At 39.0% G+C, this 22,289-nt stretch overlaps 1 protein-coding gene across 1 annotated transcript in view; it reads left to right on the top strand.

Moving 5' to 3' along the window:
• The window catches only part of rnf213b (ring finger protein 213b), a 43,273-nt gene that overhangs the window by 396 nt on the left and 20,588 nt on the right, over positions 1–22,289 (top strand). Inside the window, exons 2-34 of the mRNA XM_017483131.3 lie at positions 1,586–2,246; positions 2,344–2,499; positions 3,776–3,945; positions 4,053–4,327; positions 4,413–4,648; positions 5,664–5,870; positions 6,174–6,396; positions 6,485–6,540; positions 6,887–7,049; positions 7,132–7,275; positions 7,360–7,458; positions 7,548–7,676; positions 7,984–8,149; positions 8,920–9,087; positions 9,611–9,760; positions 9,847–10,463; positions 10,838–10,997; positions 11,545–11,762; positions 11,969–12,112; positions 12,330–12,482; positions 12,613–14,068; positions 14,176–14,360; positions 14,484–14,639; positions 14,908–18,846; positions 18,992–19,128; positions 19,372–19,470; positions 19,661–19,779; positions 19,858–19,974; positions 20,205–20,254; positions 20,415–20,571; positions 20,672–20,807; positions 21,094–21,282; positions 21,386–21,519. Of these exons, the coding sequence (XP_017338620.1) occupies positions 1,603–2,246; positions 2,344–2,499; positions 3,776–3,945; positions 4,053–4,327; positions 4,413–4,648; positions 5,664–5,870; positions 6,174–6,396; positions 6,485–6,540; positions 6,887–7,049; positions 7,132–7,275; positions 7,360–7,458; positions 7,548–7,676; positions 7,984–8,149; positions 8,920–9,087; positions 9,611–9,760; positions 9,847–10,463; positions 10,838–10,997; positions 11,545–11,762; positions 11,969–12,112; positions 12,330–12,482; positions 12,613–14,068; positions 14,176–14,360; positions 14,484–14,639; positions 14,908–18,846; positions 18,992–19,128; positions 19,372–19,470; positions 19,661–19,779; positions 19,858–19,974; positions 20,205–20,254; positions 20,415–20,571; positions 20,672–20,807; positions 21,094–21,282; positions 21,386–21,519 (11,152 nt within the window). The 5' untranslated portion in view covers positions 1,586–1,602. The remainder of the gene's footprint in view (positions 1–1,585; positions 2,247–2,343; positions 2,500–3,775; positions 3,946–4,052; positions 4,328–4,412; positions 4,649–5,663; positions 5,871–6,173; positions 6,397–6,484; positions 6,541–6,886; positions 7,050–7,131; positions 7,276–7,359; positions 7,459–7,547; positions 7,677–7,983; positions 8,150–8,919; positions 9,088–9,610; positions 9,761–9,846; positions 10,464–10,837; positions 10,998–11,544; positions 11,763–11,968; positions 12,113–12,329; positions 12,483–12,612; positions 14,069–14,175; positions 14,361–14,483; positions 14,640–14,907; positions 18,847–18,991; positions 19,129–19,371; positions 19,471–19,660; positions 19,780–19,857; positions 19,975–20,204; positions 20,255–20,414; positions 20,572–20,671; positions 20,808–21,093; positions 21,283–21,385; positions 21,520–22,289) is intronic.

Below are 22,289 nucleotides of genomic sequence, written 5' to 3' on the forward strand. Positions count from 1 at the left end.
ATCTGTTAAATGTGAGATACGTCACTGAAACGAAACCTAAGGGAAGGAGGTTTATTATACTGCCATATACTGAACTGAACTGAGAAAAACAAGTCTCTCTCTCTCTCTCTCTCTCTCTCTCTCTCTCTCTCTCTCTCTCAATCTGTCTCTCTCTCACTCCCTCTCACTCTCACTCTCTCTCTCCTTCTCGCACTCTCTCTCTCCCCCTCTCTCTCCCTCTCCCTCTCACTTTATCCTTCTCCCACTCTCTCACTCCCCCTCTCCCCCCCCCTCTCTCACTCCCCCCCCCTCTCTCCTTCTCCCACTCTCTCCCCCCTCTCTCTCTCTCCTTCTCCCACTCTCTCACTCCCCCTCTCCCCCCCTCTCTCACTCCCCCCCCCTCTCTCCTTCTCCCACTCTCTCCCCCCTCTCTCTCTCCTTCTCCCACTCTCTCCCCCATCCTTCCCCCCTCTCTCTCACTCTCTCCCCCCCTCTCTCTCTCCTTCTCCCACTCTCTCTCTCCCCCTCTCTCTCCCCCTCTCTCTCTCTCTCTCCCTCTCACTCTCTCCTTCTCCCACTCTCTCACTCCCCCTCCCCCCCCCCTCTCTCACTCCCCCCCTCTCTCTCCTTCTCCCACTCTCTCCCCCCTCTCTCTCTCTCCTTCTCCCACTCTCTCCCCCCTCTCTTCCCCCCTCTCTCTCACTCTCTCCCCCCTCTCTCTCTCCTTCTCCCACTCTCTCTCTCCCCCCCTCTCTCCCCCTCTCTCTCTCTCTCCCTCTCACTCTCTCCTTCTCCCACTCTCTCCCCCCTCTCTTCCCCCCTCTCTCTCACTCTCCCCCCCCCCCTCTCTCTCTCTCTCTCTCTCTCTCTCCCTCTCCCTCTCACCCTCTCTCTCCTTCCCCCACTCTCTCTCTTCCCCTCTCTCCCCCCCCTCTCTCTCTCTGATTTTCTCTCACACTGTCTCTGTCTCTCTTTTGCTCTCTGTATTCTTACTGGTCACTAAGCCATTGCCTTGCTGGTATACCTTGTGGGTGTACTGTGACAGACCACATGGCACTATTGCAGTGATTCCCACAGGTCTGGTGTAAAAGGGAGTGGACAAGTTGTGCTGGTGAGATGGTGATGTTGTTTGGTTGATAGTAACATTGAGCAATTCAAATAAATAAATAAATAAATAAATAACAGCAAAGGTATTGTACCAGCACCACATGGATAAATTGTCCACTATGTAGATAATATATGGTCAGCGGTGGCCCATTTCCACTGAATCACAGGCTGACATAAGGGCACATACAGTAGGTGACATGTATAACTACGATGCCACCTACTGTATGTGGTAGATAGACCTAATAAAGTGGCCATCAAGTGATAGCTTTAAAAAACAGTGAAATTATATTTTATAGACAAATCCATAATGCCTCAGAACTGATGGGAGTCTGGGATTTCTACTGCCGTACATGTAAAACATATTAAAGCCGATTGAATTTGAAATGTTAAATTCAGCTCCACTTTTATTTGATGAACCTTATTTAGTTATGCATCGTCAAAAATTAAATTATAGTCACTGTTTGCATTCTTTTCCATTGTATATGTGCCTGAAAACAAGCTTGAAAGAATTTAAAAATGAAGAGGAAAAAGACAAACAAAGAAACTAGGAAAGAAAGACGGAAGAAGACCAAAAAATCAGCAAGTGGTGGCAGAACCTCAACCCCAGCCCAGGTTCAGAGCCAAAATGAAGACACTGCATCAAGTAACCAGAGTGAACTCCAGCCTGATCAGGACTGTGCTAGCAGCCCAGTGCCTGAGACAGGAAAAGTGAACGCTCAAACCCAAACAAGACGAAATATAAATAACAGAGAGACCCAGACTGAGTCCATCAGTCACAAATCATGTCACACACAAACCGAGTCAGATCCCAGGTCCGAAGCCACCATTCAAGGCCAAGGGAATGCAGAAAATGATTCACCCGAGACAAATGAAGAAAAGGGTGCTGACAATTCTGTGTCAACACCTCCTGATCCTGGAGGAGACAAGAAGGAAGGAACAACTACACCATCACACTGTGATGAAGTAATGCAGGAGGAGGACATCAAGAGCAAGAAGGGAGAACAGACGGGAAAAGATCCACAAGATTCCTCTAACCCCAAGTCTACAGAAACAAAACCGATGTCATACGCTCAAGCAGCATCAGGCAAAGACTCAAAGGAAAAAAACAACCAGACAGTAGCAGGACAGGATGGCAAAACCCACGACAAAGCAGCGCAGCGGTAGACTTAATTTTATTAATCACTCTGGCTAAATTGTAAGTTTTTAAAACCTTACTAAGAGAAAGCGACCGATATCTAACACTTTTTATTCTATTAGAACAACGTCCCCAGTGAGAGGACCAACTGGGAAACCCATGTTCACATTTTATGTGTACATAGTTATGGACAAAAGCTTCAAGTTTAACAGTGAGGAAGACAAGTTTCTGATCTGTTATGAAAATGGTTCTAATGAATTAGAAATAACCCTGTTCAGGTGAGTTTCCTTTTATGATATTGTATGCTAGTGTATATTAATTTGCAGTAAGTCAGTTCAGTTCATATTGTGCTTTGTTGTTTTACACTTTTTTTAATTACTCTGACACACTTTGGAGGAACATAGTCAATGGGCTATTATTAAATAGGATGTAGGTTATAGCAGATGAAAATAATGAGTAATGCTGTAGTTCAGTGGTTCTCAACCCGGGGGGGGGGGCGCAGAGAGATCGGAAGGGGGGCGCAAATTGTTTTCAAAAACAAAAAAACTACAGACAGGGCATTGTTTGGGTCCTCGGTGTTTTTTATTGCTTTTCAAATAGAATGTGCATAAATGAAAAACCCCGCGTTCCCTCTCCCTCTGCATTTTCTTTTTGCTGGGGAGAGGCAGAGCTTAGCCTGCCTCTTATCTAGCTGTCAGTGCAGACTAGTGTTGCCAACTTAGTGACTTTTCAGACCCATTTAGTGACTTTTTTTGCAAAAAAGCACCTAGCGACAAATCTAGCGAATTTTTAGACAAACTTTAGCAACTTTCCAAATATTGCCAGTACTGTCCTACAAGTGCGAGGTCTTGCTTTCCCGCTGCACTCACACCTCTCTCTGTGTCTGCTCTGTTCAGTGAGGGGCTGAGAGGTGGAGATTTAACAATGTCATAGATAACAAGACGCTCCCTATGTCCCGACTTGCATAATTTGTATGTGAATGTTTTTATAGCACAAGACGAATGGAATGCAACATGTTTTACATGTAAAATAGTTCACGTTCTTACAACCTAGTTCTCTTGTTCAAAGTAGTTATAGTGTTCAGAAACATTTTTGATAATTCATTCCATACCTGTCCATTATATAGTTTTATAAATGTCATAAGGTATTAGATAAAATCATAAAAGTAATTTAAAAAAGTACAAAACCACAAAATCTATCTATCTATCTATCTATCTATCTATCTATCTATCTATCTATCTATCAATAACAGATTATAGATTAGGATATATATAGATATATTTTATATAGAATATAGATAATCATTATACCTAGTCTCCTCCAATATGGGGGGCATGATAGGGGAGGCTTGTGGGGGCTTTAGTTACAAAAGGTTGAGAAGCTGTGCTGTAGGCTAATTGTAGGAGCATTTATTTATGATGTAGCAGTTGACAAGCAGCAAGCAGGCAACATACCAAATATTTATTACATGCTGTATACAAATAGCCTGAATTCTTCAATGGTAATGGTCTTGGTGTGTGTTGATAATTATATTACGTTTCCCCTGTGTAATAGTGGCATGAATAAGAATGGCTATTTAATTGAGGCGAAATACTCTGTTGATGAACATTATGTGACGCGTGGCGGCACGGTATCATACCGCTATGCAGTGCAGAAACGAGGGAACACAGTACAGGAACTTGCCACAAGATACCTCCAGATTCCTTCTGATGGCTCAATAAAAGGTAGGAAAGTTGTCCTCCTGTTTGTTTGTTTGTTTATTTATTTATTTATTTATTTATTGCATTTGGTCATTATTTTAACTATTTATTGATATTTTTTAACTGTCTAGAAATGCACCTTTTTGAGGCCCATATGAGTTGTTCAGGTCCAGGAAAATTTACGGAATGGCTGAGGAGGTGGCTCAAATCTGCCGAAAAAGTCATAGCTGAGGACTGGCACAATTCTGCATGTTTACTACTGAACAGATTGTTTGAGAAATGGGAACCATCAAACCAGGAGGCCATGAAGACATTCACACAACTCTTACACCAGTATCAGTGGTGTTTTCACAGTGCCAGTCAGCGGGTTTTTTACACGGATCAGCTGTCTGCTCCTTTTATACAGGCCAGTGAAAGCTTTTGATTCTAATAAAGGTAATTAAATCTTTATAAATTGTTACATGTCTTCAACTTCTGATTATCTGCTTTAGGTGTCTGAATTGATAGCAGCAAAGCTGGTTAAGATACTGAATGCTGAAAGAAGCTCATCAGAGAGCTCAGCTAATGTGGGCCCTCTTGCAGTTGGCCTCTCAGTGTTCCAGGTGACCTGTGCATCTGGTGTCAAGCTCGGGATTAAAGACTGGTTTGTGCTCTGTCAGCTGGTATCATCTGCTCCTGCTCTCAGACAAGTACAAGAAATGCAAAATTCCTTTCCATCACTGCAGCAGTAAGTATAAAACAGTGAGCCACAGAGAACCTGGTTTGAATTATAAATGTATAATAGTATAATAATAATGTAAAAAAAAGATTGATTAATGATAGGTATACCTACAGGTGATATACAGGTGTGTGTCAAATTAAAATAAAAACCTAAATCAAAAACAATCTGGCTAGAGTGAAGGCCAAAGTGTTAAAAATTGGTAACATTTTATATGAAGGGTACTTACATTTACTCATTTGACTGACGCTTACAGTATGTCCAGAGTAGCTTACAAATGAGATGGTATACCAATGAGCAGTATAGGGATTAAAAGCCTTGCTCAAGGGCCCAGTGGTAGCTTGGCAATGCTGAGATTTGAACTCACAGCCTTCCAGTCAGTTTCCCAATGCCTAAATAACCAAACCACCATTGCTGAGCATGCATATTTTATAAAACAATACTGGAGAATTTATGAAAATCTTATGTCTAGTTAGGGGACATTAGAAAGAAAGAAGATAAAAGCTTAACCTTAATGTTCATGGTTAGATTGATCGATGCTGTTACTTTATCTTTATCTTGCAAATGATTAGTTTGCTTTTACTAAAAGCATATTCATTACATTTATAGATGTTAAGGTATAGAAGGTATACACATGAGAGTAACAAATGCACATTTGATTACTACTTTAGTTTGAGGGTACAATTAATTCACTTGTCTTATGGGTTTCGTAAACAAGTGAACTTGTAATGGTGTTTCGTAGTAGTTTTTAATGCAAAAGGACCATCAACACTTCAGTTTAACAACATTAAATCTTTTGTTCCTAGAGGAAGTTGATACACCACACAAGAGTTTTCAATAGTTCATGAATGTTCTATTAGTAAAGATGAAATAAATCATTTCAAAGATAAAAAAAAGTGTTACCTAATAACCACAGTCATTCTTCTTTTTCTTCTTCTTCTGCTTATTATTATTATTATTATTATTATTATTATTATTATTATTATTATTAATGGTTATTGCTTGGTTTCATTTTTCAATTCAGCACAGTAATCGGTCTGATAAACCAGTGTGCCCGCCATCTGATCTCAGAGGCACTTCTGCTGGTTCCTCTCCTCCATTCTGTGAGGCCGCCTGGTGCAGGCTCAGGCCGAGTCGGGCCGACTGTGGAGGAACAAGACTGGACAGGACTGCAAGACGTGGAGTTCCGTACATACAGAGAGAAAATAAGAATATATTCTGATAAGAGAAGGTCTGTCAATTTATGTTATTTTTACAATTAAGGTTTATTTAAGAGGTATTTTACATATAATCCTACTCGTTTCATACTCGTTTCTGTAACTCAAAATATTTGTGTATACATTATGTATAAAAAATTGTCAACATTAATGGCAGGTTTAGAACAGAGAGGTCTTGAAAGAAATTTAAAAAAAAAAAAAAAAGATTTACCTATAGATATGTTCTCAAACATATCCATAATTGGGACGTTAATTGATTAAATAAGAAATATACTGAAAATGAATATTTTCATGAACTTTTTTGTTATATTTTCAAGGATGACCCTTGAACTGGTTGAAAAGCACAAGTCACTGGCCAAGGACAAGCCTCATGTTGTGACTGCCTGGCTGTCCATGATAGCATTTGATGATATATCCAAGTTTGCCAAGTTGACAGAAATTGCATCTGAACAGCTAATTCAGAGCCTGATGTACAGATTGAGAGATTTTCAACTACACCTTCGAAACACTGATCCTAACCGTACACAGAAAGATCTGCAGGTGGGTGGTATGATGATGGCTGTCGCATAGAACAAGTTATTAACCTGCATCAAGGGAAATAATTTCACAAGTGCTTTTTATCTTGCAGGTCACAGAAAAGATTCTGGCAGATCTGTTGAAATGTGTTGATAAGGAGAAAGAAAGGTAGGATCCTAGGCTGTTGCTATTATGGGTCACTCTCGTGTTTTTTGCACCATATTGTACCACATGGTACCACAGTGCTGTCGAATTCTTGAATCTGATTCATAAGAAGGAGTTGACTAATTTTCTATAACAGCAGCTCTGACAGATGTTGTATGTTTTTGGAAAATAATCAATGTTGGTTTCATAACAATAACTCTGCTTATCAACCAGCTGCATCACACCACCTTGTTGTTAACTATTTTTCTATAACAGCATGTCTCAGTGTGTTTTATTCCTTATATAATGAATCAAATCCATAATGATGTTTTGTGTCATTGGCTTTTATTTGATATGATTTTACTTTCAGGCTCATGAGCTCTAAATGGTTGGACGCCATATTTCAGTGCTGCATAAACGTCCATAAGAGCACTTGTGCAATGACTCGACTTGTTCCAGCATATAACGCAACAGTTCTGTCCTTTCAGCTGGTTTTAAAAATGGCTGAAATTCAGTATGAATTTCTTTCAAAGGTATCAAATATCACAGCTACACAGTCTGTTTAACGCTGTTCTCGATCTACTTTTACAACTTAGTGATTTTTTTTTTTTTTAGCATGGAGAGGACAAAGATTCAGACAAGAAAATGCTTTTGAAACGGCTTGAAACCACTCAGAAGGAGTTCAGTCAGTGGAAAGACAGTCTACTGCAGAATCCTCTGATTCAAGATTCCAGACTCAATTACCCAAAAGAAATGGAGGTACAGCGGTAATGAAAAACTAAGTTGACTGTATGTGTGTTATCAGAAGGCTGTCTTAAACAATGCCTTTTCCCCTTCCTGTAGCTCTGGAATGCTTTCTTTGGGCTGGAGTGTTCAGTTCCCTCTGTTACAGAGCAATGGATGTGCTGTGTAGAGAGAGACTTGAAAAAGAGGATCTCTGAGGTAGACCCATACAAGGGCACATTCATGGTTGGCTGTTAACTAATAATGCATGTAAATTATATCATTTTCTGTCGTCTTTTATTCTACAGCTTAATGACATACAGAAGGTACAGATCTGTTGTCTGGAAACACTAGCAGGAGCTATAGATAAAAGCCACGCCACAATTCAGACTTGTTTTCAGGATATGTGCTTCTCTGCCATTAAAAAGTTATGCAAGGTTGGTGACAGTTTTCTTAATGCCATGGCTTTGCCAATCAGTAGGTTGTGTTTATTCCTGTTTTAGGTCTCTCCAGTTTTTGCTACTTACTATGCAAATAAATGACTTTTGCATGTTCTCCATGTGTTTGCATGGGTTTGCTCAAGGTTAACCAGTTTCCTCGACTTTCCAAAAAATATAGCGTTAATTGGATTGGCTACACAAAATTGTCCATAGGTGTGAATGACGTGTTCACAGTGCCCTGGGAACTTGACCAGGATAAAGTGACTATGAATAATGAATGAATTAATATTTATGTCACATTCAGGCAGGTAAAGAAGGGAATCTTCTGCAGACTCTACATCCATACTTGAAACATGCTTCTTCCTCCATCTTGTCCTCGATCATCACTGAGTCAACAGCTCGTTTTGGAGAAGACAGTGTGACCCAGCTACTGGATGACCAATCTGCTGTCCATGTCCTCTTATCTCAGGGTACAATACAACTCTTAAGCCTTAATGGTTATGCACATAATTATTCTCTATGTAGTAGACACAGCATTCCCTGCTTATCAGGGGCACCATAACACCTGGCCATATCTGCCAAGCCAGTTTATCTGGTTTTTCACAGTGTGTGTTCAGGAATACCACTCAATCTGTCATAAATTGTGATGACCCAATGGCATAAGTGATTATGAAAGTAAAGGACAAATGGACTTTACAGTATATTAATACTAACATAGCATGACATGAAGACCTTGTCAATCACACATTTTCGCTGGAAGAATCTCAAATGACATTCTATGACGTACACTAGATAAACAAACACATTGAATGAGAAACCATTTGGAATTTGGACTGATTTATAGATGGGTTACAGTATTCACATGGATCAGAAATAAGAAATGTAAATGTCAGTGACACTAAAGCTATGGATTAGTTATGATATTTTTTAAAAATAAACATATCTAAAATTTTTCATTTTAAATTGTGTCAGTTGCCTTTACCACTAATGGTCTGCATTACTTCTAGCTCCACCCATATGCACATAAACACCTACAGAAGTAGGGTTAAAAAAAAAAAAGAAAAAAGCAGCACTGGTAGTATTGATCACGTCGCAGAGAAAATGACAAATCGCAAATGAATTTTGATATTTAAAGGAAGATCAACTGGTAAATTGTATATTTTAACCACTACTCTGCAGTCATAGTTACAGTGACACCAACAGCCCTAACATCCCTTACCTGCGATTTCTCTTTCTTCAGGAGATTGGAGTCATTACAAGTTAAATGAAGAGGCCAGTCAAGTCATGAACATGTGCCAGGATACTTATGGTCATTTGGTCAATTCTCTTTGCCAGGGTAATATTCCCTTTGGTCACCTGCAGATTATCCTGAAACATCGGAAACAATTCCAAGAGCTATACAAAAAATGTGAGTGCTATTTGATATTTTATGCCTATAAGAACAGCCCTTGCAGAAAAGACACATGAACTACACGTGCAAATGATCATATAATGTACATGTGGTTTTTAGGTACTGATGTTTCACACATACTCCACATGTAGACTTTTTACACGTAGTGCGTATCTTTAAAATTTTTCCACTTGTCATTGTTTCATATGATTCATTCATTTCCAAGTGTAATTTCTGTTTACACACATTTTTAAAAACATTTTTGTACTATTATTTCACATGATTCATTTCTCACGTGATTGTTTCTCACAATTCATTTAATTTGATGTGATTTTTTTCATGTGATACATTTTTTCCATGGTACATGTAGGGCATGCACTTTTATTTTTTACATGACTAGTTTCACATGTTTACTTTTCATATGTGATCGCATGTGAAGTGTATGTGATTTTTCCAGAAGGGTGAATATCTTTACGTGTGTTGCATTTCACCATTAACCACCATATTTTAAGTATGTGATCCATTGTGTCTCCATTTTTAGGTAAAAAACACATAAAATTGAATAAAATCACTATTGATGTAGAAAGACTACTTAATCAAAGAGAGAAAGATCGCCAAGCCCTGCTGGAACAAAGGAAACACATAGATGTCCTCATAAAAATGGTTGGGAAAATCTCAGAGATAATTCAAGGTGAGTTTGCTTCTCTACAATAAGAGAGACTGTACATTCACCAGCCTTCTTCATTTAATTTGATATTTTTGTTCATGCTCCATCAGTACCTGAGATCTCACCACTTGAGAAAGAACACAAGATTGATATGCAGCCAATGGGATTAAATGAGCTGGTGGGAGTACAGGAATGCTTCTCCAATGAAGATCTAAAAGATATTTCCACAGGGAAGGTTCTATACTACAGTGCTGACTTACTTTCAGTGATGAATGCAGCAAATGAGATGCACGAATTTCAAGACAGCAATCTTATTCTCAAATCATGGATGGACAGAGCAAATGCACTGGCTATGGACTCTGGTTTTCTTTGTCTGTTGCTGAAAGACGTTCTTTCTGAAATATGGCAGCCTTCTCTTAGGGACTTTTACCAGCTAGGTACAAGGATTAGTCATGGATTTGTGACTTTTGAGGAAGTGGACAAGGCTGTTAAAGGATGTGGAGACAAAGGTGATGGCGCGCGGCTCAAGAAGGAGATGAAGCTTATGGCCACAAAGCTTGAGAAATATCCAGGTCTGGAGAACAACTGGCTGGAACCAAGGTTCAGTCAGATCCAGGAGTATAGACAGCTTCACCATGCGGCAGAGTCTGCCAATGCAATACTGAAGATAAAAAACAGTCTCAATCTGAAAGGAGACTTCAGCCATATATACAGTCTTACTCAGCTGGTAAAATTGGTTTAATCACAAACTTTTTCACATTTGCTTAAGTGTGTGTTTAGATACACTGAAAAGAAGTGCTGTAAATGTACAGTATTTATTTTACAGCAAAATATTGTTTTGTTACTTTGCAGGATTGTACTGTAAAAGATTGGGCCGTTAGAGCAGTGTACCGGTCAGACAAATGACCATTATATTTTATTTTAACTGGTAACAATGATGTACTGTAAAAAAAGTACAGCAATTACCTAAATATATGTTCAGGTCTTTACTGTAAATATGTTTTTATAACCATTTGTTTCATCCTAAAATTGTAAATTTGTATACATTTTACAGTAATAGTTTTTACAGTGTAAGTGAAAACATTGTGTTGTGTTGTGCAGAGAGAAGATTCATTCAAAAAGAAGCCCCTAGTTTCATTGAGCAAGGACCTTATTAGTGCCAAGCAAAAGCTTTCTCACGTCAACCATCAGCACACAGCTTGTCTCGAGGCGTTCCTGAACAGCGAAAAACTAGTCAACTGGGTTAAAAGCACGATTGAGAGTAAGTTTTCGTTAAATGTCTCAAATATATTCAGAGCTGATAAACAGATTCATACTTGGTTGTGCTTTTTGGTAATCTTTCACATTAGTGTAAACTGCCTTTTCTGAGCATGTATTTTTATGCTTATAATAATAAAGCTTATATTGAAGTTACTTAAGAATATTCTACTACAAATATTCTACTTTGCATCAGCTAGTAGTTCTTCAATAGGTTGGTCAGGCAGTATTTGAAGTTCTGACGTGATTAGTATTAATTGGTAAGCTAGTAGAGCTCCAGGGGACATATAAGGCTGTGTAACCTTTGCTTAGTTACTAATTAATTACAATTATTTATTTATTTATTTATTTTTTACTTAGTGAGTAATTACCCAGTAATCCTAAGTAGTTAATAGTAGTGACTTAGGTGTTAATATAGTACTTCTCATTAGTTCCTGCTTAATCCCTGCATAGTTACCTATGAGTTATTGAGCCGTATTGTAAAGTGTTACCCAGATTTCTACTTAAGTGTTTGTTCCTTACAATAACTAATCATTTGTGCTTTTGAACAGACCGAAGTGAGCTGAAGGTGTTCACGGATTTAGCTTCCATTTCGGCTGGAGAGAATGACATTGAGATTGACAGATTGACCAGTTTTCAAGATGCTGTCTCGGGTTACAGTCCGTTGTTATACTCCTTAGATGAGAAAGCAGGTTTTGAAGAGTTCATTGCCCGTGCTCAGGAAGTCTGGGCTAATCTCAAAAAAGATGAAAAACTTCCAGAAAAACTAGTAAGCTTTTATGCAGAAATATGTAGTATACAGTATAGACCTCTTTCAGCCCTCATACTTTATGTAAGACACTGAGACCATTGGCTCTGAATATTTGGACTCTATTGAAATGTGTACTGTTTATAAGGATAGTCAATAGTATATCAGAGTTTTTAAGCAGATTTAGTCATATGTCAGTTGTTAACAGGGTGTGCATCTGTCTGTAGAATGACTCCGCTTGTTGGTTAGACTGGCTGAAAGGACTGAGTGAGACTTATGGCTCTGTGGAAAAGTCCTCTCTTTATTTGGCCTCAGCAATCAATACCTGTGGTGTGTACCATATTGGCTGGCCAGATCATTTTTCTGGAAAAGTAAGTACATAGTTGAATTTACAGTGTGGCATTGAACTCAAAAAAGACACATGCAGGTTTATATGACAACTTCAAATCCAAATGAATTAAAGCAGCTTTTATGACAACTGATATCTGTTGGAATAAGCCTTTATAAATATAAATGTGTTTAAATATAGGGATGTTTATTTTTGACTGTTCAAGACTGTTGGAATTTCTTTTTGTTGCTATTTTATAGAAATCCCTGGGCAATGTTTTATGTATGAAGGTAAAAAACAGCGAAATTGATAAGACATGCAGTCTCGATGAATTACTAGAGTTGCAGAACAAACTGATGCTAATGTCATCCAAGGGAGCGCATGACAAGGAGCAAGTAAACAAATTCATGGAGGTCAGTTTACCAGAACACATATTCTGAATTATATTTTGGTGGATAGATAAGATTGGTGATTAGTTTATGAATGGAAGATATTATAATTATAATTATGAGATGATGTTAAAATTATGTCTCTTTATTCTAGATATTTGAGGGAGTACAGAGAATGGGGCGCATCCTCATGCAGCTATGTTCATCTGGCAACTTATTGTTCCGGGACTTGATTGCACTTGTAATATGCAACCATGAAAAGGACCCATGCATTAACATAAAATTTCCTTTGCTTGAGAGACATATTGTGTATCATGGGCATGTTGCAGAGGAGCTTCAAAAAGTATGCCGCTCTATGGAAGCCTGCCATGAAGATTGGCGTAGCTTTATGTCTGAGTTGCGCTCTCAATTCTATGTGCTCAATTATTATACCTCAGAACAAGTGGTCTACCTTTGCCACTGGATCTACAAAATCTGTGAAAAAGGAATGCCTGTGCCACAACAAATATGGCACTTGCTCACTCCGCTTAAGCCAGATAGTACACTGAGTGATATCAGACTTGCCTTTGTAAAGGCAAAAGAGAGTCGTCAGCCTGAACTTCAAAGCCACTCCAGTGCTAAATCAGAGTCTGAACAGTCTATGGATATTAGCAGACCCAGACAGCAAGAAGAAAACACTAATATTGACGAAGACACAGAAGAAGAGAGAGTTGACATTTTCACTGAGGGTATTCTAGAAGAACTTTCATCTAGCTCTGAAGCATATTCTGAAGAAGATTGTGAAAGTCTTCAGGAGGATGTTGGATCAGAAGAAAGTTTGGCAGAAGGCGATCAGGATGAGGTGGAGGACAGTAGCAATGAAATTGGGTCAGAAGAAGATATGATGGAAACTTGTTCTGTCTCCTCCACACAGGCCCATGAATGCAAAATTACAAACACAGTTATGGAAACTCTGGAGAATTTGTGGCAGGACTTCAGGAATAACATGCCCAAATACCTTACACAATACATGGACGTTAAGACCCTTGCTCAGTTTCTTACCTGTTTCTCTGCTATGAACAAACTAAACATCATGCGCAAGTTGCCATCAATTCTTCACGATGGAAAGCCCAATCTCATTCTGTGCCCTGCTACAGAATTAATAACCAGCACACTTGCGTTGTACATGAACAGCCCAGAACAGGCTTTTCCCTCAGTTGACGAGGTGCTAATGTGCCAAGAGGACACAAGTGAAGAAGAGGTTGAAATCTTTCTTCGGCGATGCCTAGGTCAAGATGCTCCAAGCCACCATCAGAAAATCTATACATTGGTTAATCCAGGTTTACTGACCTATAATGTAAGCGTGGCTCTGGCAGAGCGTTTTGAGAAAATGGAGAGGAGTGCTAGATCTAATTTTCGCATGGTTATAGTTTGTCCTGTGAACCAAGACAGATATATCCCATCATTCTTTAGCAACTACAAGGTGCAAGCAGGATTGACTGTTTCCTTAGAAAGTGGCAAGAAATACCTTCGGCATCACTTCTCTCCTCCCTGTGTTCAAGGCCGTCAACGTCAGGTCTTTCCAGATGGTATTTCTTCCTGGTTGATTACATCTAAACGTGCAGCTGTTGGTGTGTATTTGAGTATATAAAAATACATTTGACATAAATTAGTGCAATAAAATGATCAAAATGTTAATATAAACTGGTAAATATTTGCCACTTTTGTCTCCTTGCAGGAAAGTCACTCTATGTTAAAAGGATGTTCCAGAATTTCAAGACAACTTTTCCAAATGCCACTTATCTGCCAGTTAGACTGATAGAACCCAGTGTTGATACAGATTGCTTAGTTCGAACACTTTGTGAGAAGCAGTCACCACTGAAAGAACAAGATCCTGTTCTCCTGCACATTGACACTGCAGCTGTATGTATTACTACACTATATTTTATTATTTTGCAAAGTTTACTCATTTATCATTGGTGTAATTTTACTTTTTGTAAAGTTTACTTTTTGTTTCATGCTAATAACAGAAATTTGGCTTAACAGGTTTGTTGTGGTTTAGAGGAGTTCCTGTTCAGATTACTAATTCTAGGATGTCTGAGTGACAGTGAAGGGAAACTATGGAGGAGAAACACAGCCCACTTTATTGCAGTTGAAGCACTTCTTCCAGATTCTGCTGATCATAGACAACTGCATCAAAAGGTATGTCTTTCCCTGCCATCTATCACATCCAGGCAGAGATCTTTGTGAACATACTTTGTCTTACTTCTTACAGCTTACTTTGATTTCTCTACTTTTCCCCTTATTACCCAAGTCATTCTGTTATGTAATTCAGTATTGAGTTCTTATGAAATATTTGGGCATTTATTCTGTGTGTAAAACTATTGTAATAGTTAATAAAATGATAAAAAGTTTTACTTGGAGCATTCTTTAAATAAATTATTCATATAACTCTTTGGTTTCTTTTTAGTCAAACCAAGGTCTTCTCAGCTTACTGCCAACCATTCACTGTAAACCACCAAAGGAAGTTAGAGTACTGGAGATTGAAAACCAAAATCCTCAGGTGAAATACACATCCTTAGACCCACTGATGGACATACAAGAGTTTAAGAGTGAAGGTGTTCAGAGACCTTACCAATATTTAAAGAGATTCAACAGAAATGAGAATTTGGACCTTTTCAAATATAAAGCTGGATCTGTACAGGGCAACAAAGTGGACTGTCTTCATCATCTTTTGACAAACTGTGGACTGGAGGACCCTTCATGGGCTGAACTGAAGCACTTTACTTGGTTTCTCAACCTGCAGCTCAAAGATTGTGAGAATTCAGGATTCTGTGATCCAAACTTTTTTGGAAACATTTTGAGTGGCTTCAAGAGCTTCATAGTCAAATTCATGATACACATGGCTAGGGACTTTGCATCTCCTTCCCTGAACATCTCTGACCAAAGCCCTTCACTTCTCAGAGACAGTGACTCTGAAGATGATTTTTTAGCCAGGTTAACCATTCGGAAGCGATGGGAGAATGAATCTCATCCATATATCTTCTTTAATGCAGATCACTTGACCATGACCTTCCTTGGTTTTCATGTGGAGCAAAGTTCTACCCGAAATACTCTTAATGTTGTTGACCCACAAACTAAAAAAGTTTTGATGGGAAATGTAATGTCACTTGACCTGTTCACAGGACTTCAGAATCAAAGAATTTCATTTTCTGAAGACTTTGACCAGCTGCCAAGAGAGACCAAGATACAAAAGATTTCCTTTGTTGTTGGTGCTAAGATAAGGAAACATTTTGACCCTGATCCCACATACGAGCTCACTTCTGACAATGTAATGAAGATGCTGGCCATCCATATGAGATTCAGGTGTGAAATTCCAGTGATCATAATGGGGGAAACTGGTTGTGGGAAGACCAGACTAGTGAAGTTTCTTTGTGATCTTCAAAGGGAAGGTAGAGATGTTGAAAACATGAAACTGGTTAAAGTTCATGGAGGAACTACTGCTGACACTATATACAAAAAGGTTAGGGAGGCTGAAAAACTTGCACAGAGAAACAGTCAACGATATGAACTGGACACCATTTTGTTTTTCGATGAGGCAAACACCACAGAGGCTATTTTTGCTATCAAAGAGGTACTATGTGACAAGACTGTGCAGGGAGTTCCTTTGGAAGAAAATTCCGGTCTGAAAATAATTGCTGCATGCAATCCCTACAGGAAGCACACTCCAAAAATGATTGAACGCCTAGAGAGAGCTGGATTGGGGTACAGAGTAAAGGCTGGGGAAACAGAGGATCGCCTTGGTCAAGTTCCCATGCGCCAGCTTGTATACCGAGTTCATCCTTTGCCCCCAAGTATGATCCCTCTTGTTTGGGACTTTGGGCAGTTGAGTGATTCAGCAGAATGTTCTTATATCCAACAAATTGTACAGAAACAAATTGTAGAACACTGCTTGCCATTTCAATGCCAGAGCGTTATCACCAAAGCTCTGGTAGCCTCTCAAAGACATATGCGTCATCAAGTGGATGAGTGCAGTTTTGTAAGTCTTAGGGATGTAGAGAGATCAATGAGGGTGCTAGTGTGGTTCTACAAACACAGTAAGCACCTGTTTCCAAAATGTCAAGAGACTGACATCGTACAAGTGACATTTAAATGCTTGGCTCTTGCTTTGGGTATTTGCTATTATCCATCACTTGAGTTCAGAGACAACTATCTACAGAATATTAGTCGTTTCTTTCCACAACCACTCAACTCCAAACAGGCACTGGAGCATGAGATTTCTTCTTGCCAAGACTTCTTCCTCCAGAACATTCAAACACCAGAGACGATTGCTAAAAATTTAGCATTGAAAGAAAATGTCTTTCTCATGGTGGTCTGCATTGAGCTGAAGATCCCACTCTTCCTCGTAGGCAAGCCAGGGAGCTCTAAATCTCTTGCTAAAACTGTTGTAGCTTATGCCATGCAAAGGCAAGCCTCTCACAGTGAATTGTTCCAGAAGCTAAAAGAGGTGCACATGGTGTCTTTTCAGTGTAGTCCTCACTCAAGTCCAGAAGGGATCACTGGAACTTTCAGGAATTGTGCTTGGTTTCAAAAAGACAAGAACTTAGATGAGTATGTATCAGTGGTAGTGCTGGATGAGATAGGATTGGCAGAAGATTCTCCGCAGATGCCACTGAAAACCCTGCACCCTCTTTTGGAAGATGGCTGCATTGACAATGACAGGCCAGAGCCACACATGAAAGTGGGCTTTGTTGGAATCTCAAACTGGGCTCTTGATCCTGCTAAGATGAACAGAGGTATTTTTGTTTCTCGTTGGGCTCCAAGTGAAAACGAGTTAGTGGAGACAGCCAAAGGTATCTGCTCATCATCCGAGTCAGTTAGTCACAAAATCAGTCATCTCCTGCCTAAATTGGCAAAAGGCTTTTTAAACATTTGTGAAAGTGACAACGATCAATTTTTTGGACTCAGGGATTATTATAGTTTGGTGAAAATGATTTTTGCTGTAGTCAAAAACACAGACTGTGAGCCCAGTGACAGTGACTTAGCAAAGGCTATATTGCGAAATTTCAGTGGACAAAAAGACAACTTTGATCCTCTCTGTCACTTCCAAGATCTCTTCTCAAACAGTCATGAAGTCCCTATGATAAGCACACTGGAAATGATTAAACAAAACCTTGGTCACAGCAACGACGAAGAATGTCGCTATCTTCTTCTGCTCACAACAAACAATGCTGCCTTATACATCATTCAGCAGTATATTTTTTCCAAGGATGAATACACCTGCCCTGAAATTGTGTTTGGTTCAGGATTTCCCAAAGATCAGGAGTATTCTCAAATCTGCCGCAATGTGAGTCGAGTGAAGACATGCATGGAAACTGGCCGGACTGTCATCCTCTTGAATCTGCTTAATCTATATGAGAGTCTGTATGATGCATTGAACCAGTACTATGTGTATTTTAGTGGGCAGCAGTATGTCGACCTGGGATTAGGGTCGCACAGAGTAAAGTGTCGAGTTCACAAAGATTTCAGACTGGTTGTGATAGAGGACCAGGAAAAGGTCTATGAAAAGTTTCCTGTTCCACTGAAAAACAGGCTGGAGAAGCATAGAGTAGACAGGAGTACAGATTTGACACCATGGCAGCACAGAGTTCTGGATAAACTCAAGAACTGGGTGAACGATTTTTCCCAGTACTCTGGGACATCTGCATCTGATTTTGGTTCATCCGATGCCTTTGTTGGTTTTCATGGAGATGCATGTGCCAGTGCTCTCCTGCAGGCATTAGAAAGAAGAGGAAAACAGGATCATCAGAAAGTGGGAGATGGTCAAGTTGACACTGACATGCCCAGCAAAAGGCACAACAGTATATCAGTGTCCACAGACTTTAGCAATATGTCTATGTCCACAGAGGATGACATAAACGAAAATAAGGACCAGGTCTATGATCAAGAAGAAGGAGTTAAGTCTCATCACACTACACCCAATGATGACAAGGACAGTTCTTCGTCAGACAGTGACACAGGAAAGGCTCTCCAAAATGAAAACAATGAGGGACTTGCCTTGATGAATGTAGATGACAGTGAGGATGGTATTGAAGCTGAAGGTGAACAAGATGCCCATGGGGAAATTCCCAAGTCTGTGGAAATGGATATAAATCCAGATGACCTTGAGGAAGTAAGGTTAAAGGAATCCAAAGATGAGGAGGAAGAGGTCTATGAATGTGCCAAATACTTCTTGTTGAACTGTGCCACACCAGATTCTGTGTTGAGGCTGAAGAACTCAGGGCTGGGAAACCATGAAGTAGAAAGACTTCAGAGGCTGTATTTTCATCAGCAAGACCACCATTCCCTCAGAGGATTTATGGACAGTCATTTGAAGAAGACTGACAAGGAAAATAAGAGATTCATAGAGGTAAGGAATGTTTTTGGTCATGCGAAGAAAATTGGAATTGGTATCTGTATAACTGTATATGGGTAACTGTAACATTGTGTATCAGATCATTGTGTAATAAATGGAGTGGGATTTAATTACATTTAAATGTTGCTTTTTGTGCTAGGTAACCACCTTCTCTAGTCTGCTAACTAAAGCCGATCTACGAAATCTGGCCCAGGGTTTGGGTCTGTCCATGGAGGGGCTCCTTTTGCTCTCTCTGCACCAGTTTGACACAGAGGCTTCTTTCTGTAGCAAAATTCGGTACGGAACATAATAATCTATTGCCAAACTACATGAATTCTACATTACACCCATATCACATTTATATGTATCGTCTTGTAAGCCTTAAGCCAAGATTATACTGATTGTTCCTGATTGTGCTGTCACAGACAAAGATCTGTGAAGATTCTTTTTAGTTTTGTGTAGAATTTCAGACCATACACTGCAAATTCTGTTTTTACATTAATATAAATCATATATTTGTCTCAATTTTGTCTTTTTCAGAGGCTTCCTGAAGACAGCACACCTGTCTCTGAACATCTTGTTGGTTCAGATGGATATGGATGAATCACTCTGCAAAAATGAACTCACTGCTTCGGCAATGTGAGTGTTTTATACCTTTTGCCCTTTGCTTTACTTTTTCTTTTGTTAGTAAATGATGGAGGTATGTAATTTCATTTTCAGTAATATGTTTAGCTTTTTACTTTTATAAAGAACAGTGTTATATTATGACAGGTACTCGCATGTTTGTTATACAGAATCTTAGGACTAAAACCTATTAATGTGTTTTCAGGTACTGCTGCTTGAATGAACTTCTTGCTTTTCAGTCAGAAGATCACAACTGCTATATTGTGTTTATCACAAAACTCTCAAGGATTGCAAGTGGCAATAAGTATATTGGATTCCAGGGAGGTGAGTGAAACTACATTCTCATGTAAGAGCAGTTATACCATGTTTCCAGGATTTGCTTAATTTTCTTTTCTATAATAGGTGCATGGCTTTCGACACATATTGATGACCTTAGAGACACCAATGACATGAGCTTGGATCTCTCTGTTTTTTGTGGAACACCAATAAGCAAGCTACTCTCCAAGCCGTTACAACTTGGTATAAGTTATATTACACAACAAGTATAAGTTATATATATATATATATATATATATATATATATATATATATATATATATATATATATATATATATATATATATATATATATATGCAGTTTTCATTTTAGTTAAAATATTAAAGATGAATAGCCTGGATTATATCACCCTTTTTATTTGGATTGAAAATCACATCATAAATATGCCTGCTACCATATTTTGCATTTGTAGTTGCCATGGAAGTAGAAGATCAAGAAGATGTCACAGTCAAAAGCCAAGGGGTACGTTTATTCTAAACAGTACAAAATGTTCAAAAAACATTTTTCTAATAATTACAGTATATTTGGTCTAGAAACACCAATGACCCCTGGTTACATCATTGATAATGTGTCCAAGTGCATCACGAGATGTATAATAAAAACCCTTATATTTGGTCAACAGGATGAATCTGCATACCTGCACAGTTTGTCTTTGGTGAGGTCATGCACTCAGAAAGCTGTTTCACTACTTAGAGACTCTGTTATTAAAGCTTCTAGGAGTATGGTGCGCATGCACACTCTTCTTGGCCTTCTGGAAAAGGACGTGGGGCATAATGGAGGTCAGTTGATTCATTGGCACAACCTGCTTATTTATTACCTGAAATACTGAGAAGTACGTCATAAAAAAAATCTATCATTTAATATCATTTTGTGCATTAGCACGTTACCAGGAAATATTGCTTAGACGATTGGTGGTGGCCCTGACACAGAGAGAGGAGGATATACTTGATTCTGGAGACTGGGTGAACAGAGAAATAATGAAGCGGGAGGCCTTGCAAGAAGGTGGCACTCTCAGGTAGTGTAGTGGAATCAAGTCTTGGCTTAAACGTTTGATCATTTGACTTAATTAGTCCTCAGTGACAGTAGAAAATGTCAATCACTGATGTACTTGAGTGTTGGACTTGTCTGTGAGTCGAGACTTGACTTAAACTTGTTAGTGACTTATTAGAGACTTGAATGTCGACTTGAATATCAACTCACTCTCAACTAACTAATACGCCTCTATTCTCTATCAACAGCACATAAGCTCAATGGTTTTACTTACATAACATTTTCTGTCTCCTTATAATTTGGATACACAGGCACACTCTGTGGCGATGTCTACAGGGAGTTCTGACCCCAATTCTGGCCCGGATATTAGAAGTGTTGGACAGAGACTCTAACCTGGACTTGGTGTACGGTGCAGGGCTCAATGAAGGGCTTGTCCAGTTCTGGCTGGACATCTTTGATGATGGGCAGATTTTAGACCTGCCAGTGCCACAGAACTCAAGGTACAAGTTTGAATAAAATTGTGATCATTGTGATCTAGTTTTTTAGACTGGTCCATTCCATTTTACAATGGAAACTAAATGCTTATTGTTTTCATTCTTTTAGTTCCTCAGAACAAGAGATTGATGTGCAGTGCAATCTGGTGGTGAGTGGAGAGGCGTTCCCCTGCACTGCACCTTTTAGTTGGCTCATCAGACTGTACTGTCATAGCCTGTGGGAGGAGTCTCAGTTTGTGCAGGGTGAGAAAACAAAGAGATTTACAACACTATTTAAGCATTGATCTACAGGATAGTTTGGTTTTTTTTTACACAGAGGGAAAGTAATAACTATAATATAGTAGTCATGAATAATGGTGCACTTTTAGCTCAGAATTTTCAATGGCCATTTTAATAGCAATTCAGTTTAATGAAGGCCAGTTAGAAGCAGCATCCAGAATGCAGACTTGTTTCTCCTACATCATTCTATTGCTATATTCTCTTCACTGGTTTCCTGGAGCTTTAAGATAAGATTTAAAACACTGGTGCTTGCATACAAAGTTAAAATGGATCAGTCCCCACCTTCTTGAAGGCATTTCTCAAACCTGGCTCTGGACTATGTTTCCTTCAAGCCTCTAGCAGGGCTTGACTCGACCCACTATCCCTCAAGATAGAAGAAAGACCTACATCAAGAGTCACTGGATGTCTTGAAACAAGTACCGAAGACCTAAATCTTCACCAAGCTTTTAAATGAGCAATAAAAACTTGACTTGTACCGTTTTTGTTGCAGTATGAACTCATTGTACTAACACATCTCTAACATGATTTTAGTTTGATACTATTCTTAGACCATATTTGTACTAGCATGAGGATATTTGTGATGGATTTATGATGGAGACTACATAGCACTTCTGCTGGGATAAGGGCATCTTCCAAATGTTGCTGTAAATGGCTATAAATGACAGCTGAGTATCAAAACAATGGGTATCAGGATAATACTTCACTAAAATGTTGCTTTGCTATTTTTTCTCTCA

Source organism: Ictalurus punctatus, chromosome 13 (genome assembly GCF_001660625.3).
Source record: "Ictalurus punctatus breed USDA103 chromosome 13, Coco_2.0, whole genome shotgun sequence".
Taxonomy (NCBI): domain Eukaryota; kingdom Metazoa; phylum Chordata; class Actinopteri; order Siluriformes; family Ictaluridae; genus Ictalurus; species Ictalurus punctatus.